The sequence below is a fragment of the Leucopleurus acutus genome, assembly GCF_964270905.1.
Source record: "Leucopleurus acutus genome assembly, chromosome: 2".
NCBI classification, from domain to species: domain Eukaryota; kingdom Metazoa; phylum Chordata; class Mammalia; order Artiodactyla; family Delphinidae; genus Leucopleurus; species Leucopleurus acutus.
In genome coordinates this window covers 89,326,279-89,349,147 of record NC_139143.1, presented here as the reverse complement: position 1 = coordinate 89,349,147, position 22,869 = coordinate 89,326,279, and the positions used below count along the sequence as shown (strand labels likewise).

The following is a 22,869-nucleotide window of genomic DNA, read 5'->3' as shown; positions in this document are numbered from 1 at the left end:
TGGAACTATTATATCTGGGAATTCTAATCTAAAGTACTAGCAAAGTGTTTTAAAAATGTGGTGAAACTAATTTGATCAGAAGATATAAAATTTGCATCTTATATCTGTTTTAACTGCATTTGGTTTATTACTCTCATATCTAATACCATAAAAGTCTTTCCACATTTAATAATCTCCCAGAATTATCTCCCAATGGAAAAGCCCATTTTAATATTTAAATTAAAAGTTTTAGTTTTTACTGAGAGGAGTAAAGAGGAAAATTAATAATTATTTGTATTTGTAAAATTGCAATGTATCACATAATCTTTAGGATTGTCCAAGTTCTTTATTGTATAGAATTGACTATTCTTTGAAGGAAGTGAGACATAAACAAGGACATAAAAAACTTCATTCTTTAAAGATGATTTTTGTTTCAGCAGACTATTGGGTTTTGTTTGTATAGTGACCCAATTTCTCTTTTCTGAATAAGTCACAGACAGGCACATAAACCACAGCCTATGTGTGGATAGAGGCCCATCTCCCGATAGGGAGGCATGACGATCACCCTTATGGAATGAGAACTACGCAGTGGAATATACAACTTTTAAGATGGTAGACTCTAATTTCAGATAAGTTGGATAAACAACCCCCTTGCCCAGTTGGTAGTTTTTTCTTTCTAATTTATCAAAACTACAATGTCAAAGTCTGAAAATTTTACATCTCTCATAGTGCTCACATACCGTGTATCAGATTTAACCATAAGAGGGATGATCTTTGCATGTATGATATACTTAGACCCCTCTCATAGGTAACAGTTCAGTTGACTCTGGATGACCATTAATATTTTCCTTTTTGGTTTAGGTCAGGACTGAGTATACCTGCAAACGAACAGGTCAGATTCTCTATGTGGACCATAAAGCACACACACAAATATTTGTGCATATTTAGTGAATTAATTTAAGTGCAGCCATGAATCTTAAAGCATAGATTTTTTCCAGTGTTTGAAATGCTTTCTCATAGATTTCCACCTTTAGGATCTTAAAGTTGTAATTAAGATATGTACAGGGCTTACCTTTGCTATTTCATATGTATTGTACCATGTAACTACAAATTTAGTACATATGCTTTCAGTCTTCTCTCTCACTCCTATGCCTTTACTTGAGCTGTTCCCTTCTCAGAGAATGTGCCCTCTCCCACATTTGAAAGTCAAGACCTATCCATCCAAAAGGTGGACAGCTTTGAGCCCAGTGAAAGAGTACTGGGTTTGTGGTAAAGTGGAAAAATCTGAGGCTATGTGTTTAACTATGGTTAAATCCAAGTTCTTCAGTTTTCTAATTAGCAAGCTTCCTACCTTCTCTATGCCTCCATCTTCCCCTATGTAAGATGGGGATATATACATTTCCTTTTAGAACTGTGATATGGGTCAATCGGGATAACATGTTTAAAAAATCAGACTTGTCAGCTCCCCTTCCTTTCCAATGCCACCTTCTCCACAAAGCTCCTCTAGATCTCACCCCTCCCCAATCCACCCAGGCTAACAGTAACCTCATCTTCCTTTAAATGTCCAGAACACTCCAACTGTCCCTCATAGACTTCCCTGACTATTTTCTGCATTGTGTTACTCAATTTAACAAACATTTATTGAATACCTACTATGTGTCAGGCATATACATATATACATACATATATATATATATTTCTTTTCCTTCCTAACTAGTCCTTAAGCTTCTTGAGGTTAAAGTCTTTATAATATTCATACTCCCCTCCCTCCATTGTCTAGATAGTGTTTGACACCTAGTGCTTGAACAAGAATGTACTGGTTAATTGTTTGGTATTTGGTAAAACTGGTCACTAATAATTCAGGCAACATCTGTATATCCATTCTCATGTGCGTACACTTGTTCAAATAGGATTGCATGGTGAAAATTATGCTTATAAGTAATGCCAGTATATGGGATCATAATCATATTCATCCTCATTAAATGCTACTACTATACCTACTACTACACTACTACTACTACTATAAGAAAAATAAAGTGATAGCTAACATCCCTAAGACTATAGGCAAAGGGGAAACTTCTCTTCCCATTCCCACATAGGTCCTTGGAGTAGTTCCTGCTAGAGCAAAACTTGTTTCCAAAAAGAGAAGGTGAAGGAACACATGGGTAGTTTTGTCTCTGTGGAATCACATTAGCACAAATCTAAGCAGGTTTTCAAAGAACTGTGGTTTATAAATAAATATTCTCTCATATATACAATATCATGGCTAGATGAAATTCTAAAGTTTCAGGGGAAATTACACAATTTCAAAACGAGGCTGTGTGTACACAGGACCAAGCCATCCAAATGAAAGCTTGAGCAAATCATTGTGGAATGTGGTCTTTGCTAGCCCAGACATTTCAAGTCGTTATTGGAAATATGTAATGAGGTTCTGACACTCTTACTACTCATGGATCAACTGCGCTAGAATGAAGTTTCACTCGAATTCTCTGCTCCTAATCGACCGCAGGCTGGGAAACCAGAAAGTCAAATTGGTTAGAACTGTGTTTAAAGTAAGAACGACGAGGCTCTGATCTAAGGCCAATGAGAGTATCCTACAAATAGTAGTCAATGTAAGTGCGTGGCCTTTAAAATATCTATTTTGAGTTCTCCTTCCTCCAAAATGGAGATCGAAAAGGAAACAGAACTCTATGAATTTCCCATGTAACATAAGTAATTTTGTTGGATTCTCTTTTCTTTCCCCATTGCAGAGTTTCCTTTGAGAAGGAAAACATAGGACTTCCTAAACAGGCTCCCGAGGAATTCACCTGTGGCCACAGACCGTGCAAGATTTTAAGCAGAAATAGAGTCAAGAGCCGGCTGTCTGCATGCCTGGAAAGTCCAGAGGTCCCCAGAGAGTTTGGCTTGTGGGTCTCTTTCACGGCCACACTCCTAACTGCCTTGGAGCTCTCAGTAGGCACTGCCTGTAACTTTTCACTTCTCTTGGGAAGAGGGACCAAAACGGGTCCTAAGTGTGGAGGGACTGAGGTTGGATATGTGCCCTTCTTGTCCAGATGTGCATTCTGGCCATGGCTGATGTCGCCCAGGAACCCAAATTTGTTTTCTGTTTTTGATCCATTCTTGCTACAGTGATTGACATTAATGCACGTCTGGTGCACCCCAGGTCCATCTCTGTGGTGCTCCTGCTGCCTTCCCTTTTCTTCTGGAACCATTCAGAAAAGGGTATGTGAGCGGGTGTGGGAGGCTTATTGCCCAAATGCTCCACTGGAAGAATGCAGGGGAGCCAGATGTGAAATGGACCTCCCCTGAGTGAAGGCTATGAGGAGTCATAGCACACATTGGAGAGGAATGGCTTTCTAACCGAACTCTGGATTTGTAACATCGGGCTATCCCACATCCAAGCCAAAATGCCTGTCCACATCAGACGTCAAAACTGGCCCGTTATCATCTCTGATTTTCACTGAGCATCTTTGAAGAAGAAAGAGTCCTTTGGAGGCGGGGGCTAATTGATCCCAGGCCTGAGAATTGGACATGGATTTCTATGGCTACTTCAGAAGAAAACTTCCAATATTTTAAATCCAGGTACCACATAATGTTTCAACTGGGGCATGCACATGCAGGACATCATAACAAAAGCTAGAAGGCTCATTATTTGACTTCATCAGCGCAGAATGAGTTTTTTGCCATGATAGCGAGAGTAGTGTAGCAAGAGTTAATGCTAAAAATCCACAGTATTGGCAATTGTAAATAAGTCCAATGGAACCTGTTCAGATAGTACTCAGGCAACACTACAGAGTCCATCATGAAATCACCCAAGAACCGAGACACATAAAAACTTTATTAGTTACCACTGAAATAAAGTACAAACAAGTTCGTCTTGAAAGATCCCAAAATCTTTATGCTTTCAGTCTGCAGAGTCATAAAATAGTACCTGACAAATTTTAAGTGATATTCTAATTAATCACTGGATTTTTATAGTTCCTTGTAAGCTGTAAGTTGGATATTAACAAGACAGGGTAAGAGGAAAGCCCCTGTACTGAGCCTGTGTTCTAAGTCCTTTGCACAAACCCACTGGTCAGCCAGGCCAGACTTTTGCATCTGCTAGAAACGGAATGGACCATTAATCTGAAGATTATCCTTACTTTCACAATGATTAAAGTAGAATGTAAAATGGACACAAAGTTCACAAATGGATGGAAAATTATTCCAGTTGTTTCTCTGTCATGTGCAGGAAGCACCTTCTGGGGCATTTTTACATTGTTTCTTTGGTAAAACTAACACTTTGTAATACACTAATAACACAACCCCCTTTAATACCATCACATACTCAGTAATTACCATGAAAAAGTATGGTCCAACACTTTCATATACACACATTTCTGATTTATATTCTTCAATTGGATACAGTGACAGTGTAGACAATCTGGGACAATTTTGGTCCTAAAGGGGGATTTTGTTAAAAGGGAAGCAGATTTTTCACACGCCCACCATCAGGAACAAACAGCTCCAACAATGAGTGGGAATTTGCTTTCAAAGAATGAATTAAATTTTTTTAAAAGTGACTATAAAATTATTACTTCAATTCTTGTTTTCTAAAAGTTACAAAATCTCTTCAATCAATACGTTCACCTACCTCACAATATAAGGGAGCACTACCGCTTAGAGATTTCTTTGCCTTTTTAGATGTACTTCCAAAAAGTGCACTTGTTCCATTGATCTGTAAGAAAATTCATCTATAATGAAAAAGAAAGGCTTTCTTAAAGAATCCTTAGATATATGTAACTTTCAAATACCTCGGTGACTTGAGGGGTTGGGGAACCTAGCAAGGAAGAGATAGTCATCAATTAATTCAAATATTTACAGTCACTTCGGTAAGCTGTTAGTAATTATATGAGGCTGTGCTATCTGACAGAACTTTTCTGTGTTATCATTCCCCTCTAACCTCTGACAGCTAGGATTCTCTGGAGGCTTCATTTTTCCAGTTAGTTATGGGCTTCCTTGGAATATTAAATAGGTTTTTCTTTTATTGTTATTGAGTCTTTTATTAAATAATTCCTCACAGAACCTAGCATGGAGCCTAGTATGACCTCAGACATTTTTGTTGAATGAATGAATGTGGAAAGGGCAACATTCACCGATAAAAAAATAATCCTTCCAGATTAGATGATTCAAATTTATTCCAGCTAAGTGTTTGTGCAAAGTAATGCACCAAAACTTGCCAAACAGCCCAAGAATATGATAGTTTTATTTATTTCATTATTTTATTCTATTATTTTAAGAAGAAAGTCTCCAAGGGGCTTAGGGGTGGGAAGAGACAGGTACCTGCTGGAGAATGTCTTGCCAGGAAACCATACTGAAGAGTCTGCGCTGAGGAACTTGGACAGCGAGGGTGAGGGCTTGAATGAGAAGCTCATCCTCAACTCGGTTTCCAACGACAAAAGCGATGGAGCTCTTCCAGTCATTCTGTGACAAAATCAGAAGGAATTAGATTCTAAGTACTCCTGGCTAGGTAATTTTGTATCAAAGGCTTCCATTGAAGAGCAGGATAATTGTCCTATAAACCTTACCTTTAAAGACAGAGTTGACCTTACAGTGTATGTGGGTTTCTGATTCAAGCAGCCGCAAGGCGGCAGTATTGTGACAAATTTCATGCAACTTGCCCAAAAAGCATTTTTCTTGAGAAACAAGGCCTTTTATTTTAAGGAAGACAATTTAAAAAAATAAAAAAATAAAAATGACACATTTTCATTAGAATGCTGTGCAAGAATAATTTGGTGTTGGAAAGTAATAGTTCATTCATATGTTACAAATGTACATGAAGATACAATCTCCAAGGCAGAAATCTTTGTTTTGCTTCCTGATACATCTTAAGACTCTAAATACTGCTAGGAGCATAGTAGAGGCTTGATAAATATTTGTTGATTGTTGGGTGATATTGAACGAGTTGCAAAATGGGCTTTTTTATAGGAGGTAAAATTCAATCCCAGAGTTTTTGTAAAGGACAGAACTAGAACACATCTTTTCCTCCTAATGTAACACAAAATTCTCATTGCTAATTCACATATGGGTTCTTTCCACTGTCAAGAAATAGACTGCAATATTAAACTTGGACATGAAATTCTTTGTCGAATAGTGTAAAGAAATAAATTACTAAAAAACAATATTCTTATTCAGTAATCCCTTTCCCTCTATTATAATTTCTGTTGGGAAGAGGTAATTCTCTGGAGGAGATTAAGAATGAAATTTACCGACTTTCCCATTGTGTGGTGCTGAGGAAGGCCAAACTCATGCAAATCAGGTCTAATGCTTTTGAACACTCACCACCTTATGGGAAGATGGACCAAGCAAACATGATACAGACAACAGGAAAGAGAGATAATAATAAGGGAGGGCACTCTGGCCCTGTGACCTCTTTAGACCTTAGTTTCTCCATTTATAAAATAAAGGGGTTGGACAGGGCAATATGTAACCTTCCCTCTAGTTCTACTCCAGAGATCTGATACAAATACAGTAAAACTCCCCCTTGGTCAATTCCAAAACAATGTCTAAGAAGATTTGGAAAGACTTTACACAAATTTAATGAAATGCATAATTTTACATGGTTCTCTGGTTTCTGTCCAATTCATAGTCAGGGTAGTGACAGAACTAGAGTATAGATGGGAGGAAAGACCTTAGTACAAATTCTTCCTTACCATCAAAGGTAAGGAGAAATTTGTCCTTAAACTTAAGAATTTGTTCTTAAACTTCTCTTACTTCTCTCCATGGAAACTCACTAACCCTAACTACGTAACAAAACCCACACAATTTTCAATGCTATCACCAAAACAAAAAACACACATAAAAGCATAAAAAATGTCTATTTAATCTACAAAGTATGTATTTGCGTTTGTACATGTGTACACGCATGCATGTAGGTGTGGCTCTGTGTTTCCCTCTGTTATACTGAGTTTAAAATCTTTTTTTGTTTGTTTACTAATTCACCATAGGAAGATTGAGCATCTGTTTTGCAAATAGCCTGATTCTGAAAAGCAAGTATGATATTTGTAACACAGTCTTCTGAAAAAGAATTCCATGATCACAAAATGACCTTTCCCCACACTGGATGCCTTTCTTTTCTCTTGTCTGCTCCCTCAGTCAAAACTGCAATTACAATCATCATTAAAGAACAGAAATCTTTCATTCCATAATAAAGCAGACGTGGTTCCTGAACAGGCAATACCTTGAAGTCCCTGTCAGTTACAGTTTTCAGCACTGAAGATTTTAATGACCACCTCTACCCCCTTATCCCACTCCCTCTTGCAAATTTCCTTGCCAATATTCAAAACTAATAGTGACAAGCGATGGCTGCCTCTCAGCTCTTTGGGGGACAATTCAGAAAGAGGGCATCGTAATCCACCATCCACCCATTAGTATCTGGTATCCAAGATGGGTGTTGACTATTTCAGTCCAGAAAAAAGGGGTCGGGGGAGGAGGAGGTAGGAACTAACAATTATTGAAATCTGCCATGTGCCAGGCATATGTTATCTCATTGAATCCCTAAGTAATCCATTTAAATAGGGGCACTAATACTTTATAGATGGAAAAACAGAGGCCCAATGAAGTTAAACACCTTGTTCAAGGTCATTTTGGCAGAACTTCATGGAGACCACATACATGGCTCACAATTTGGTGATCATTTCAGAATAGTTTTGAGAGCAAGCCTTTAGGGTCAGAATGCCTTTCCATAATCCTTAAATTGCACCTAATGGCTACTTTGGCTACAGTAAACCTAATAGAAGAAGATTTAGATCACATGTTAAAGTGTACAGAACCTTCAAAAACAGATGAATGTATTAAAACCTTACAATGTCTAAGATTACTTTTTTTTTTTTTTTTCGCGGTACGCAGGCCTCTCACTGTTGTGGCCTCTCCCGTTGCGGAGCACAGGCTTCGGACTCGCAGGCCCAGCGGCCATGGCTCAGGGGCCCAGCCGCTCCGCGGCATGTGGGATCCTCCCGGACCGGGGCACGAACCCGTGTCCCCTGCATCGGCAGGCGGACTCTCAACCACTGCGCCACCAGGGAAGCCCCGAAGATTACTTTTTATCAATAGTCGTTTTACAAAGGCTAAAAGAGTTTGAGGGAATTTCCCAAGGTGGTCTCTCTCTTCAAGCCCGTTGCTCTTGCTACTTTGCACTCTAGGAGTGTATCTTAACATAAGATCAGTTCCTCTGATTCTTGGCACTGTACTGAAACTTATGGGCTCCCTGAGATCACCTTGAGACAGTCTGCCTGCATTAGAGCAGGTCCAGATTTGTTCATGTTCAGAGCTCTCTACAAGGCCCATTGGGAGATGGGCCATGTCTCCCCATTGGAAGGGGTCTCAAGAGTCCAGCCCACTTTCCCATCTGTACTCTCTAGCCCACCAAACTCCTGCTCCAGAAGTTAGATCTATTTGGCAAAATAGGACCCATGGAGGACTCTGTTGGAGCCATGGATTAGTGTTTAATCACATTGCCAGAACCCAGGGAAGCATGAAATGGACTGATCAGACAGTAATAAAGCAAAGATTGCTTGCAGGGAAGGATGCGCTCACTGGCATGTTGCACTAGGGGGCAGCGAGATGCCAGGAAATGCACAATATTCTCATAACGGAGAGCAAAGTCACTTCTCTGTGTCTAACTGGGGAGACTCGTTAAGTAAATGACACTCTGCAAATACAACTTTTGAGCTTTTTCTTAGTATTTCAGGATAAGGGTAGATTCCAAGTCTCTCCTAACTGGCAGCAGTTTTAGAAATAGGAAATTTTTTTGGAAAACATTCAACCCAATTTAAATTTGGCAAAGTACTATTAAAATACACCCTTCCACCCATATTCCACCCCAACATGCAGCTAAACACAGCCCTTAAATTTCAGTTCACAGGGCAGCAAGAGAAATAAATAAGTACAGAGAAAACAAATGTTGACCAGAGGGGAGAAATGAAAGCATATGGCACAGAACCTGATTCATCACACTCGCGAGCCCTGCAGGGCTCCTACCTGTGTGTGAATTTGTTTAAGACAGTTCAAGAAGCTTGGGTGTAATTAGTAGCATAAGCCTAGAGAAAGAAAACATTAATCATTTCAGGAAAACTACACACTAGATGTATCAGTGAAGGAAGAGGGTTTTAGTCTGGCACACCTCAAACACCTTAGGAAATAAAATCAGCTTTCTATTGCCTGGAGACATCAACTGTACATGGTTATTGCTGAGTCTTGCCCTCTAGCAGTTATTGATAAACTCATTCAAAGGATGGAATGAAGTCGTGTATGGACACAATCCATTACCTTTTATTTACTTTATCAGCCTCACCTAATTTGAAGCCTGGCAGGAGGGCGTCCTAACCTAAACACTTAGACCCTAGACTTCTATGGCAAGAAAGTACTCTCGTAAATGCAGAGAATCTGGCTGGCTCACGAGAGCCCACTGTCCCAGAGACACAGGGTAGATCCAGAACTATTTTTCTTTCATATACTGCAAATTCTCCAAATTCTACTTAGGGTTCCTATATTCTAATAGAATTACCAAAACCCTCTCAAAAATAAGTGAAACACTGCACAGGGAACTTTATTCAATATCCTGTGATTAAATCATAATGGAGAAGAATATGAAAAAGAATGTATATAGATGTATAACTGAATCACTTTGCTGTACAGCAGAAATTATAATAACGCAACATTGTAACTCAAAAATACTTCAGTAAAATAAATTGACAAAAAAGCAAGTGAAAAGTAGCTTTTGGATGATGAAAGTGAGATTGCTTCCTTCTCTTAGCACAAATAATCAGCTGATACAGGGGAAGACAAGGGCAGACACGTATGTCTGCTCTCTTCTGCTGCCTTTGCTAGTGTGTCAGGGGATCTGTTGCCCTGGATGATCAGAGGTGAGATTCCCACAGTCATCCACCCTGAACTGATCAGAGCCTACGGAGCTCTATGACACGAAAGCCCCAAATAAAATCAATGCAACATTGAAAAAGTCAGGTTCTGTCAAGAGTTATTTAATACCGTGCAGATATGCAAAGCTGTACTTTGTCAATACTCTGCTGAAAGGATAACCTTTTTGTTAAGTAGATTTACTGCCAAATGGACAGGGATTTGTGAATGTCTTTCTCATACCGGGTTTTCCCTTCAAAAGGAGTCTTGGATCTCCATCAGCAAAGGAGTGTTAGTATGGGCTGTTGGCCAGCAGAAGAAATATTTTTATTACATTGAACTGGCTGCTCTAATCGTTATTTGTTAAAAAGGGATTCTAACTGTAAAATGAGTCGGAAATATGTTGAAAAAATGGGTACACATTACGTAACAAACAAGAACAATATAAAGGACCAGGATATGCAGTTTGACTGTCTTTACTAAATAAGTTCTCATTATAGACTCTCCTTTAATTATAGGTTCCTCACAATTCATTATAAAGACTATTCTTTGACATATCATCATCATGCTGTTATAAGTGCTCCTTATTTAGGAATTAGTTCACATGGCTGTCACATTTTCTCAACGAGATTGTAAGCTCTTTAGGTTGGAAAAATTGTTTTATGTGTTTTGCAGCTCATAGTGTCCAACAGTGAATGGAAAACAGAGCAAGGCTCTCTGTGTAAATATCTGTTGTTCAACAGAGAAGATGCTTAGAATGACAATTTTGACCCTGGGAATCATAAAGCACTAGAATGTCAGGAAACTGAGCAGGGCATACATAGCCTTGAAGTCCTTCGGGAGGAAAACAGACTGTATCTGATCTAACATTGTTCATATCAGGGTCATTAACAAGGGTGTGAGGAGTTAGACCCTGCTAAGACATTCCTCTGCTAAAACATGTTTCCTGGGAGTGACTCAGACTAGCAACCAGACTGGCAACCAGGGGAATGAGGCAGCTCTTCCTGACAGTAGGGAAAAACCAAGGACTCACATACACACATGTGTGGATTATAAAACCATTCCTCCCATCTCTTTCCTTCTTCCTCCTTTCTCCCATCTCCCATCAAGCGATGATGTCCTGCTCCCTCTTCCCTTCCACCTACTGCCTCTGGGCTGCAAATTCTATGATTCCTTTCTCTTTCAAGACCCCTTTGATATTCTTAGAGCTTGATTCTATGGTGGAAGGTATCAGGGTAGGGTAGGGAGAGAAGGAGCCACACATAAAATGAACCCTCTAGGTCCAGAATCTGAACCTGACCCTTGTCCCCTGCAGCAACACTACCACTGGGTCTGTCTACCCTAATCTTCTGACCTCGCCCAAGCGTGTGCTGGATCTGATTGCCCACAGCTCTTCCTGACCCTGTTCAGTGGGGCTGTGTTGGTAACCTGAAACTTGCTGTGGTGGGAGCATTTAAACTAAGGCAATGGCAAATGCTACCAATAAGAGCTTTCCTCCTGGAGAGCAGGTGATTTAAACATTTGCCAGCACATTGAGGGCCCCCATCCCAGGAAGGCCTGTTGGTCTAAGGCCGACTTAGAGATGAATTTGATTTAAAACGCCAAGGCTGTCTCTGAGAAAATACTGAGGGCAAAGCAGATTCTCTCCATCTATTGCCCCTCCCAACCCCAATACACTTTGTGCAGCAGTGTGCTGCTATGTGAATTCATAATTAAGTGTCTGCTGATGCTGTTTCAGGTGTGGCCCAGCCATAAGCACTATCCTTCAAAATGGGCTCTATAAAAACAGGTGACAAGGTAAGGACAGAGAGGCCACTGTGGGAAGAGCAGGACCAAGCTACTCCAAGGTTCTCCTTGCCTCTTGGCCGTCTCAGGGGTGTACTTCCACATGCAGGATCTGAGCACTGGGGTCATTGCCATGGGAGGGCCCCAGCACCCCTTGCCCATAGGTGACAAGGCGCCCTCATATTTTGGTGGCCCCTTGGAGAAGCACAGGTCATTGTGGCATAGTAATTAAGAGCCTGGACTCAGGAGACAGAATGCCTGTTTTTGAATCTCAGCAAACCAGCTGTGTGTCCTTGGGCAAGTTACTTAACTTCTCTGTGCTTCATGTATAAATGAGAGTAACTACAGTACCTACCTTTTGGGATTGTTGTGAAGATTGAATGAGACAATCTATAGAGAATCTTTCTGAGCACAGCACTTAGCAACAATCATAGCCATCATGATGGATATTATTTTGGGGGCTTCTCCTTGGGTTAGTCATTAGAACAAACATGGTTGTTCCATACATGCTGTTTCAAGTGTGGAAAGCTTAGGGGTGAATGAAGAAAAAAAAAATCAAACAGAGTATCAACAGCTGCCTCATAAGTGACAGTCAACTTATAAAATAATTTTCTCTTTGATAACAATAAACTTGTTAACTAATATATTTTTAAAATATTTTAGGTCTTTGGAAGAGAGGCCAAAAATCATGAACACAGGATATTTAAAATTCTCCAGGTATAGAATTCTCAGAGCTGTGGGAGAGGATGTGAGAGCGAGGCAGGAGGGAACTTTAAATCCTTTGGCACCTGGTGCAGGTTTGTCAGTGATGTCAACCTATCATCAACCGTGAAAAGACATTGAATAGAGTTAAATAAGGAGTACAGAGGCTGACTAAGGAGATGATGAGTTCTGAGGTAGCCACACAGAGGACCAGCTACCAGGCTGATTTTCGTTAGAGATGGGGACCTGCTTACTTGGTTTTAAACAAATAAGAACTTGGCTTTGAAATATATCAGGTAGAGCTAGTTCTTAAAAACAAAAGCAAAGTGACTGAAGTTTATTCTTGATAGAGAACCTTAGTGCATCCCTCTCTCCAGATAAGATGGGCTTCCTGACCTGCTGCTATATCCTGGCTTCCCTGGGCCCTTACAGGTGAATTTCTAGAATTCACCATCCCCTTCTCCTGGGTAGAATACAATTTATCCACATCACCTCCTATTCAACTCAGGGCCTTAATAGTTGATTTTGGTAACTGGATGAATAAATATACCTCAAGGCTTTAGTGAAATTTAGTATTTAAAAAACTACTTTAAAAATTATTTTTTAAATTAACAAGTATATTTTTCTTTCCAAACTATCTTCATTTTCAAAAAAGGAATCCCAGTGACTCCTGGACTAACTCAAAGGGATGCCCTGCTAAGGAGGGTATTTTAGGCAGTGGGCTGGGCCAGTGTAAAAGGTTCCCTTAGAATCATACCACCTGGATAACTTCCTACTTTGCCCATGTGCCTGGCATATAGTAGCATTCAATAAATGTTTCTGGAACTTAGCAGCCAAAACCACACACTACAGAGAAGTTTTACACATGCTTAGTATGAGAATGCCAACTAAGTATGTGGCATTTTATCGGCTACACTCAGCACTTTGGAAGGAACCATGTCTCTGAATCACTGAGCATTTGAATGAAAGGAAGAGCATATCCTCTGGATGTTCAGGCAACACTGTAATGTCTTATATTCACTGATGAGAACTCAGAAGCCTGGAAGCATCTTTACTGTGTATGCACACACTACCTGTCTGGTGTTCCTTGTCTTCATGAATATTAAACGTCATCACTAGTTAAAATTACTGAAGTTCTGGTGTAAAGATGCAGAGCTCTGAAGTGGTATCGAATTCTGCCTCTGTAGTTCCTCTGCTAAATGACCTTGGATCTATCTTTGTGACTCAGTTTTCTCATTTATAAAAATGGGGCTAATAATAGAAACTTCCAACGGTTGTGGGAAGTCTCTAATGATAAAATATATATATTGAAGCATTTTGTAAATTGTAAAGCTACGTGCAAAGGTAAAATATTAAGGCATGCAAAGAAAAGATTACAATTCTCCTTAGAAAATTTTGCAAAAAATGGGTTAAAACAGGTGATTATTTCCGTAATTTTGAATTTGCATATGTCCTGAGGATCTTCTTTGGACAGTTTAGCCTCTGAGCTTAGGCTGTTTGTTCGTCTTTTGTTTTTCAGGGTTCTTGGCTCATCCCAGCAATCTCATACATGAGTCTAATTCGGTTTTGCTCCATGCATCAGAGAGTTTTAAGACAGCTATTAAAACACCACATGGAAAAGCTTTGCAGGGAATTCTACTCCACAGAGAAGCCACAGAAACCACTACACACCTTAACTATCTCCCCACCCCCAGAGTTGGCTAAAATTACAGCTCCATTATGTTAGTACAATCCAGCCAATTTTATTGCTTGGAGCAAAATCTGAGGTCCAAAATGAACTTCAGAACATAAAAAGTAAGGCAAACCTCAAAAGGAAACAAGCTTCTTTGGGTTTTCAAACAAATATTACATATCAGAGGCATTCTTCTAACGGAGGAGACCAAGCAAAGCCAAGAGGAGTCCTGCTAATTGCTCCACGAATGTAAAGTTGGAACCAGGGACTCACCCCAAAGAAAGGAGATCTCTTTTCATCATCAGATATTAAAGGCTACAACCTTTCATCAACTCTCTCCTCAGACATGAGACCCCTTTGTGCCTTCCTCGGGTCCCTTCAGTGTTGAATTACTATCTTCCACGTTAAAAATTAAGATATATTTTCAGGACTCAATATGAGCTCATTAGTTATCCCAATTTAGCCCTTTCCTTTCTTTTTCCCCCACCTTCCTTTGTCTAATTAAATGTCATTTTTTCCCTAAGCATTGTGACATAGTCCATGAACTTGTATGGCTTTGGCACTACGGCTACACAAAGGAAACAAAATAACCAACCAATGCTCTTTCTAATGAGCCATCCACGCCCCATAGCTGCTGCTTGGTTTGTTACATCTCACTTTTCATTTGTTCACTACAAAGCCACCGATACAGTTTAATTTCTACATTCATCTTGAGTGAGTGCGGAACACCCAAGGATACTTCCGACTATCACAAGAATATAAGACTGTCCTGATTACAAGCACTCTATCCTATTTGCCCCAAAATTCAATAAAATGTCTAAGAAATGCCAATATTTTGGTAACCAAATTTCATTCCCCATACGGTCTCTAATACTTGGAAGCAGAACAAAAATTCTTTGTCTGACCACCTGCTCTGATTTTTAGGTCTAAAGCTGTGGTCTTCAAATTATGATGTGGGAAAGAAGGGACGATCCCAGGCAGTATCAGATCTTCTAGATACCTGAGTTTGTGTCACGTTAGTAGGGAACGATGAGACTATCCAAGCACTCCCTGAGGGTGTCAGAAAAACTATGAGAGTGTACCTTGAGCAAGAAGGGTGGTAGAGAATCTGTGTTCTGCCTCAATTCAACAAAAAAAAAGAGGCGGGGTTCAACTCAACCAGCATTTATTAAATTACTCTGGTTAAATGTCTGAGATGTAACAAACTGTAAAGCATACCCCAAAATGACTAAGACAGGAGTTTGAAAGTGGGCAAACAGTGCTTATACATGAAAATAAGTTCCTTAAAAGGTCTTTCCCTTGTGCGAGCTACTTGGCCACTCAGTTGCTCTGACTGGCCTGTCAAAGGAGTTAGGGTGCGTTGCTCCCCAGATCTCGTTCTGTGCACAGCAATCCTGACTTTTCCAGCTGCCCAGGACCCAAGAGCTGTTCCAGGGACTCAAGAGGTGATGGAGATCTGCCTCTGAGTGAGGAAACTGGGGTAAAACCTCTAAATCATCAAGTGAAGGGTTAAAGGTATTGATCGGTACCAATCATTCCTAGTGGGAGGGCAGATTGGAGTGTGGGTGGTATCTGAGGCAGCTCCTGAGATCTTTTTCCTAGACTGCTTGTAATTTCCTTCCGATCTCCACTCAACTGTCCCTGTTGTAGGGAAGGGTTTCTAGGAGGTGGACAAGAAGGTGAGGTGAAGGAGAGCCAGGAGGGGAGGTGTCACTGAAGCCAGAAGAACAGTGGTGTATGTCGTCAAGGCAATTAGAAGGTTACCACTGACCTTAGCAAAAGCAGTTGTACTTGAGTGAAACTGCTTCCCACTCATTCCTTCCCTCCTGCAATCCTATACGCCCTCATAATTCACATATCTCCTTTATAATATGAACCTCACATGGTTTAAGGACCACATGACAATATATTCTAAGTTAATGATTATGATAAATTTCAAGCCCTAGACCTGGTTATGGTTATTAATTTTCCCTAACTACATAGGTACATGGAGTCTATTTATTGGTTACATCAGGGCAGTAATTCATTATAATTATTCCTTTCCTATTGATTTCCTAATATAGTCCTTACAGTAGCTCTTTCAATGTTATAATGAAAAGACCACTGGATTTAGTATCAGAAAACCTGAGCATTAGTCCTGATTCCAACCACGTGGTCTTGGAAAAACACTCATGTACTCAGAACCTGGACCTTAGCAAAATAATACTTACAGTAGGGAGTCATTCATTCATTCAATAAATATTTACTGAGGAGTTACTATGTGTCAAACATTGAAATGGGCATTAGGAATAGAATGCATAGGCATAAGGCCTAATCACTACCCTTAAATAGCATCAGCCTGGGGAAGAAAAATCCACAAATAACGGAGAAAAGAGATTATAGTTAAAAGTATTCCATAAGAAAGTGCTGTATAAAGTATCCATTTCTTTCGTTATATTGTTTATCCTAATTTATTCACTAATAACTTTTGCTATGTGGGTACCTATGCTACACTGGAAATGAAGGATGCAAAGATTAATAAGACAAGGGAAATGAAAGGAAATGAACTAAATCTGTATTTCTCAGCATGGTTAGACTTCAAAACATAATGATGAATTTAAAAAAAAGATAAATTGCAGAACTGGTAAGTACAATATGGAACCATTTGTATAAATTAAAAAAATCATAAACAATATTACATAATATTCGTGGATATAGATAAATAGATACATAGATAGGCTCAGAGGATATGCATTCATGACAGTGTGTGCTCCTAGGAAGGGAGAGAAAGGAATGGAACAGGGGCTGGGGGTAAGGACAAAGTGTTCTTCCATTTTTTTCCCAGTGTTTATTTTAAAAAAAAGAGAAACTAGCAATTGTCCCGATGGTACAAATGTCCTTGTTATATTACCCTTTGTGCTTTCCTGCATTAAAAAAGAAGGAAGTCTTTGCTCTCAAAAGACCCACATTCTAGTAAGGGAGGCAGCTATGTGCACAGTCATAACGTAAAATGATACGGGTTTTACTGTTGACCGCATCTCTCCCTGCGTCTTATGTCCCTGCCTCACGGGCAGATGCTGATTGAAGAAAGAGTGGAAGGAATTCTTTGCCTATGTCTCTTGTTTGTCAACCTTCTATCTACACAGTGGCCACAACTCCACCTCCTCAGAAGAGCAAAGCTCTTTTGTTTAGGTTTCTTCCCCTTTTCACATTCTCTTCTCAGTACGTCCTTCACCAGTCTGAAGAACTTGCTCCTTTTTCTTGGGCTGAGGGAAAGATTCTGATCCTTTCTCTTTTGTACTAGAGCAAATGACCCACTTTCCTTTGACCTGCTTTTCCAGATTGTTCCATCAATCCTATCTCTCCCCCTCCAGTTTTCAATCCCTTCCTGCCCTCTCCTCTCTATCCCATTTCACAACAGCATAGCTATCTTCACCTAATCCCAGTCTCCCCGCTAACCATTTTCCATAGGATCTTCTTTTCTTCATAGTCAAACTCGCCAAACATGGGACCTAGCGCTTGAGGCCCTGGATCCTGATAAGCCACAGTATTGCTCCCACCTCCCTCCCTCACCTCCACCACCATTCACTCTATTGAAACTGCATCCTTTAGGATCACTAATTGTGTCCTCATCACCAAATATGGTTGCCTTGCTCTGTTCTCCCTAGATCTCCATAGGTGGGGACTTCAGACGCCATTTCGTGCCCTTCTCCCTGGACTGATTTCCATGACACAACACTGTTCTCATTCTGTCTTTATTCCTGTGGCTGTTTCTTCTCTGACCATCAGGCTCTTTCCTTTCTTTCTACCTCATAAATGAGGACCTTTAGATATTCCATAGAATTCTATGCTCAACCTTCTGTTCTTCTCCTGGCACATTCTCTCTATTGGATATTCTAGGTCCTCCCACAGCATCCACTCCACTTCTCTACTACAATCCCTAAGTCGATGCCTCCAACCATGGACTGTGAGTTATAGTCTATGGACTTCCTGATGAATTTCTACTTTGATGTTCTACCATCATCTCATACTCAGAATGTCTGAAAGCTGAGTTCTTTACCTCTCTGTATACCCCAAAAACAAAACAAACAAAATCCTATCACAAACAATAAAAATCATCCAAGTTCATTTAACTGAATTGGTCAGTTTCTGAGACTTTCCCTTTTTCCCAGTCATCATGCTTCAAATCCTCCCTCATTCTCCTTTTGTATATGCAATCGCAGTTACTTTCTTCCTAGAATTTCTTGGATCTGTCACTTCCTTTTTATTCTCATGGTGATTCGGCTAGTTCAACCTATAACCACCTCAAACCTAGACCACTGAAAATACCTTCTACGGGGTCTATTCGAGCCTCCAGCTTCTTCCATCTCTAACCTATTAATTTTTTCTAAGACATCAGTTTAATCATTTCATGCTTCCCTCACAGAAAGTATTTTAATTGTCTAACTCTTAGACTCTAATGGGGTAAGTCCAAACTCTATCTTACTAGAATTCAAAATCCTTTACATTCTCTTCCCCACATATTTTAAACACCGTATCTCCCACTATTTCTAAACTCTCACAGCTCTCAAATTGTTCTATGTAAGTTCTTGAGCCTTAATTTTGCCATGTAAATGGGAATAATATTTTTAGAGCTGTTGTGAGGATGAACCATGATAGTGTGTGTAAAGCACCTAATCCAGTGCCTAGTGAGTGGTTAATTATGTATCACAAATATGTCATGTGTTTTCTCAGCTCTCTGTTTGCTCAGCATGGTCCTTTTATACAGAATTCCTTGCTTCCAGGTGAAATTCCTGCTTCATCTGTGGCTCTTTCCCTAAACATCTCAGCCCAGCAGTGACCACTGTGTCCTCTGCTTGCAAACTCATTATCAGTACTATACGAGTAACATAGTACTTACATTGAGGTCATGATATTAGTGTGGGTCTTCAGCTGTAGTGTGCATGAGAATCATGTTTGTTAAAGTACAAATCGAAGTACAAACTACGCTCCACCCCGAGTTTCTGATTCAGTAAGTCTACGGTGGGGCCTGGGAATTTGCATTTCTTATAAGTTCCCAGGCGATGCTGTTGCTTCTGGTCCAGGGATTACACTTTTAGAATCACTGGTGTCTATGTTTTCTCTGATTAGCTCTATGTCTGTGTTTTCTCTGATTAGCTCTAGGTGGCAGGAATGCTGTATTGTTCCTTTTTCCATTGACCCATCCTCCCCTTTCTATACATCCCAGGTAGTACATAGGGCAGTAGTTTAATACAAAAGGAACAAATGTTTTTCAACTGAATTTAATCACTTACTGAAGCTATGGTCAAACTCCATATTTACTAGCTGGTTGTACTCAGTCTTAAACCATTTCCAATATTTAAAAATCTACTAAAGGAGAATGTCTTAGTGATGTCAGGTAAAGAACATATTATTTGTATATAAAAACCACATTAGATATAGATATAGCCTCAAGCTTCAATTCTTCGTTAGTAGAGAAGTATATGGACTCTAGGAATTTAATAAAGGAAATTATTTCTATTTTCCTTTGGAATGCATTTTTAAAGTTATACTTTGGGATGTGCCCATCTTACATTCTGGAAATTCAGAATGCTTTAAACAATTCCCCTATGAAAGTATGTTTCTGTGTCAAGGACCACTCTCTGGCTCCTCTGAAGCCTAGAGATGGACTGGCAGTGAGGGGGATTAGAAGGAAGGTGTCCATACCAAAACAGGACAGAGGAAGAAAAATAGGGAGAACTTTCAGAAGACATTAAAAGGGTAATTTTGTCCCCAAATCTGGGGAAGATAATGGTAGGCAACTTAGTAATTGCTATTCTCCCCCTGGCTCACCCATGACTCAACTGCTGCTGGGCTAAAGATACATTACAGAAGGAAGCTCCAGCTCCACAGCTGACCATGTTTAGGGCTTGGAATTGACCAGTGGGGTACGTCTACTATAGACTTACATAAGGAAGATCTAGGAAGGCGTCCATCTTTCCTAGTTTGATTTTATTTTAATCCCACTTTCTCCAGCCCAAACTGAACAATTCAAGATGAACAATCTTTCCTACTTAATTCATTTGAAACATTTAAATACAGTTCTTTTGTTTCAAGGTGCTTGTTCGTTTGACCGAAAATTTTCATTGACCAAACTAAGTTGGATATTTTAAAGACTTTTTCTAGCAGCTAAAATTCAAAGTAGAGAGGAAACTTTCAACCTCCTCGATTTTGGAGGAACACTGGCTTCTATAAAATAAGACTAATTAGAGACGCTGATGAGGTCAACATGGAGATAAAGCTAAAGAAAAAATGCTGCCAAGGAGGCTGAGAACAAACTTCCAGTGAAGCCACCAAGAGGCTCTTCATGTGGTATACGCTGTGTAAGATGAGAGAATTTCCTCAGCTGCTTTGAAGACAGTACTGATGAGGGTATAGCCAGAGGTCCAGTTCCCATATGGACTTCACGTGACCCCAAATTCTGCTCCACACGACCAAAATCTTTGGCCTCTAGACATGATTGCTCTTAATTACTGAACACAAGAGGGACTAAACAAAAACCTTTCTTCAGAAAAACAGGTCATCATTGCTTTAACTATGTTTTAAAGCGTATACCCTTCTGAGCAAAAGTGACATCTTCATCACAAAGAATAAAATAACACATTCACAGTTATTTCCATCTCAAAGGTTGAAAATATGGTCCTAATAAATCATTTTTCCACAAACATTTTCCTAGGTTGGTGCTAAATTTATAAGATATGCATGACAAGTTAAACAATAAACATTCTCTAATGCTTCACCTTTATGATTATAGTAACAACTGTGAATAATGAAACGCTTTCTATCCTTGCTCAGCCATCTAAATACTTGATGTGAAGACAGAGGTAGCTGACATAATGGAAAAGAATATGAGAACGTATGTGTGTGTGTGTGTGTGTGTGTGTATAAAACGGAGTCACTTTGCTGTATAGCAGTAATTAACACAACATTGTAAATCAACTATACTTCAATAAAAAATTAAAAAAAAAGACAGAGGCAGTTGAAGTCAATATTCGTAACCTTTAACTAGTTTAACCAAAACTCAACTATTAAATACGTATATGGAGTCATAGACAGTTTTAGAGATCCCATGATTTTTCACTGGTGCTTATATAATTTGGGGGATTTCCTCTCCATTTCTATTCAATATATCCTGCCTGAGTAACTGTTATGCTGTCTGTACCACCCAAGGCCACACACTATAGTCATATTTAGCAAAAACACAGTAAGAACAACACAAAGAATCATGATCGTGAGGGGTGAGGACAAGAGGAAGCCAGGAAACAATTTATTTAATTTTAGAAAGCATTTCACAAGTTTACATACCAAAAACATTGAGTTACCATGGAAGTAGAGGAAATGTTTTGTCACAGAGAACTGGCTAAAAAACAAAGGCGAAGTTAAGCAGACATCTCTCCGGATGGAGAAGTGTTAACAGCAGGGAGCTCTGGGAACCTTCCTCGTATATGTCTTATTCAACTGCCTTTATACAAAATACGTAAATAGTTACAGTGAAACACAAACTTTCAGAATTTAATGTTAGGCGATTTCTTCCATTGCCATTTAGTCCAATTCCTTCATTTTGCAGATGGGGGTAAAAAATCTATGACATGGAGACTTGGTCAAGGTGACACAGCTAGCAAGAAGCATGTCCCGATTCCTAGGCAATGGGCCTTCCTCTGCCACCCTGCCTTGGCTTCACTGGCAGATGTTGTGACAATGACATTGTGCCAAGGGGACAATTAAACACTGCAGGGAGATTTCACAAAGCCTTCTGAGTTGAGCAAGCATGTGTGTCAGATGAGATTCAGTGTGGAAAATATAAGTAAATGCATTGAAGAAAACATAATCTAAACTCCAGTCAGAAGTTTAGAGGCTTTATATGACCCAGCAATCCCACTCCTGGGCATATATCCGGAGAAAACTCTAATTTGAAAAGACACGTGCACCCCAATGTTCATTGCAGCACTATTTACAATAGCCAAGACATGGAAGCAATCTAAATGTCCATTGACAGAATAATGGATAAAGAAGATGTGGCATATATATATATATAGAGAGAGAGAATACTACTGTATTAGTAGAAACTACTCAGCCATAAAAAGAATGAAATAATGCCATTTCCAGCAACATGGATGGACCTAGGGATTATCATATTAAGTGAAGTAAGTCAGAGAAAGACAAATACCGTATGATATTACTTGTATGTAGAATCTAAAATATGATGCAAATGAACTTACTTACAAAACAGAAACAGACTCACAGACATAGAAAACAAACTTGTGGTTACCAAAGGGGAAAAGGGGTGGAGGAGGGATAATTTAGGAGTTTGGAGTTAGCAGATACACACTACTATATATAAAATAAACAACAAGGTCCTACTACACAGCATGGGGAACTATATTCAATATCCTGTAGTGAACCATAATGGAAAAGAATATGAAAAAGAATATAGATATATAACTGAATCACTTTGCTGTACACCAGAAACTAACACAACATTGTAAATCAACTATGCTTCAATTAAAAAAAAAAGAAGTTTAGAAGCTTTGATGATCAGTTACAGGAAAGGTACCTGTATGTAATGCTTCCCCATAACCATCAGCTTAATGTGCTGCAGTTCCACTGAAATGCCTTGGCTCACCAGATGTAGAAAAAAGTGGGAACAAAATAGAAAACATTGCCCTACAACTGTACAAAACCAGAGGGTCTAAGTACTTGGAAAGTTGTGTTGAGTTTTGGGCATAAAACCTAAAAACAGATTGAATAGCTGGAAAGAGTCACAAAATGGCAAATAAACTGGTTATAGGAAAAGAGGGACTTCAACGGGAGGACTGACT

At 39.5% G+C, this 22,869-nt stretch overlaps 1 protein-coding gene across 1 annotated transcript in view; it reads right to left on the bottom strand.

Moving 5' to 3' along the window:
• Positions 1–22,869, bottom strand: part of SPAG17 (sperm associated antigen 17) — a gene marked incomplete at both ends in the record, with an annotated part of 215,536 nt that overhangs the window by 184,375 nt on the left and 8,292 nt on the right. Inside the window, 2 exon segments of the mRNA XM_082833052.1 lie at positions 4,613–4,696; positions 5,302–5,442. Coding sequence (XP_082689178.1) covers positions 4,613–4,696; positions 5,302–5,442 — 225 coding nt within the window.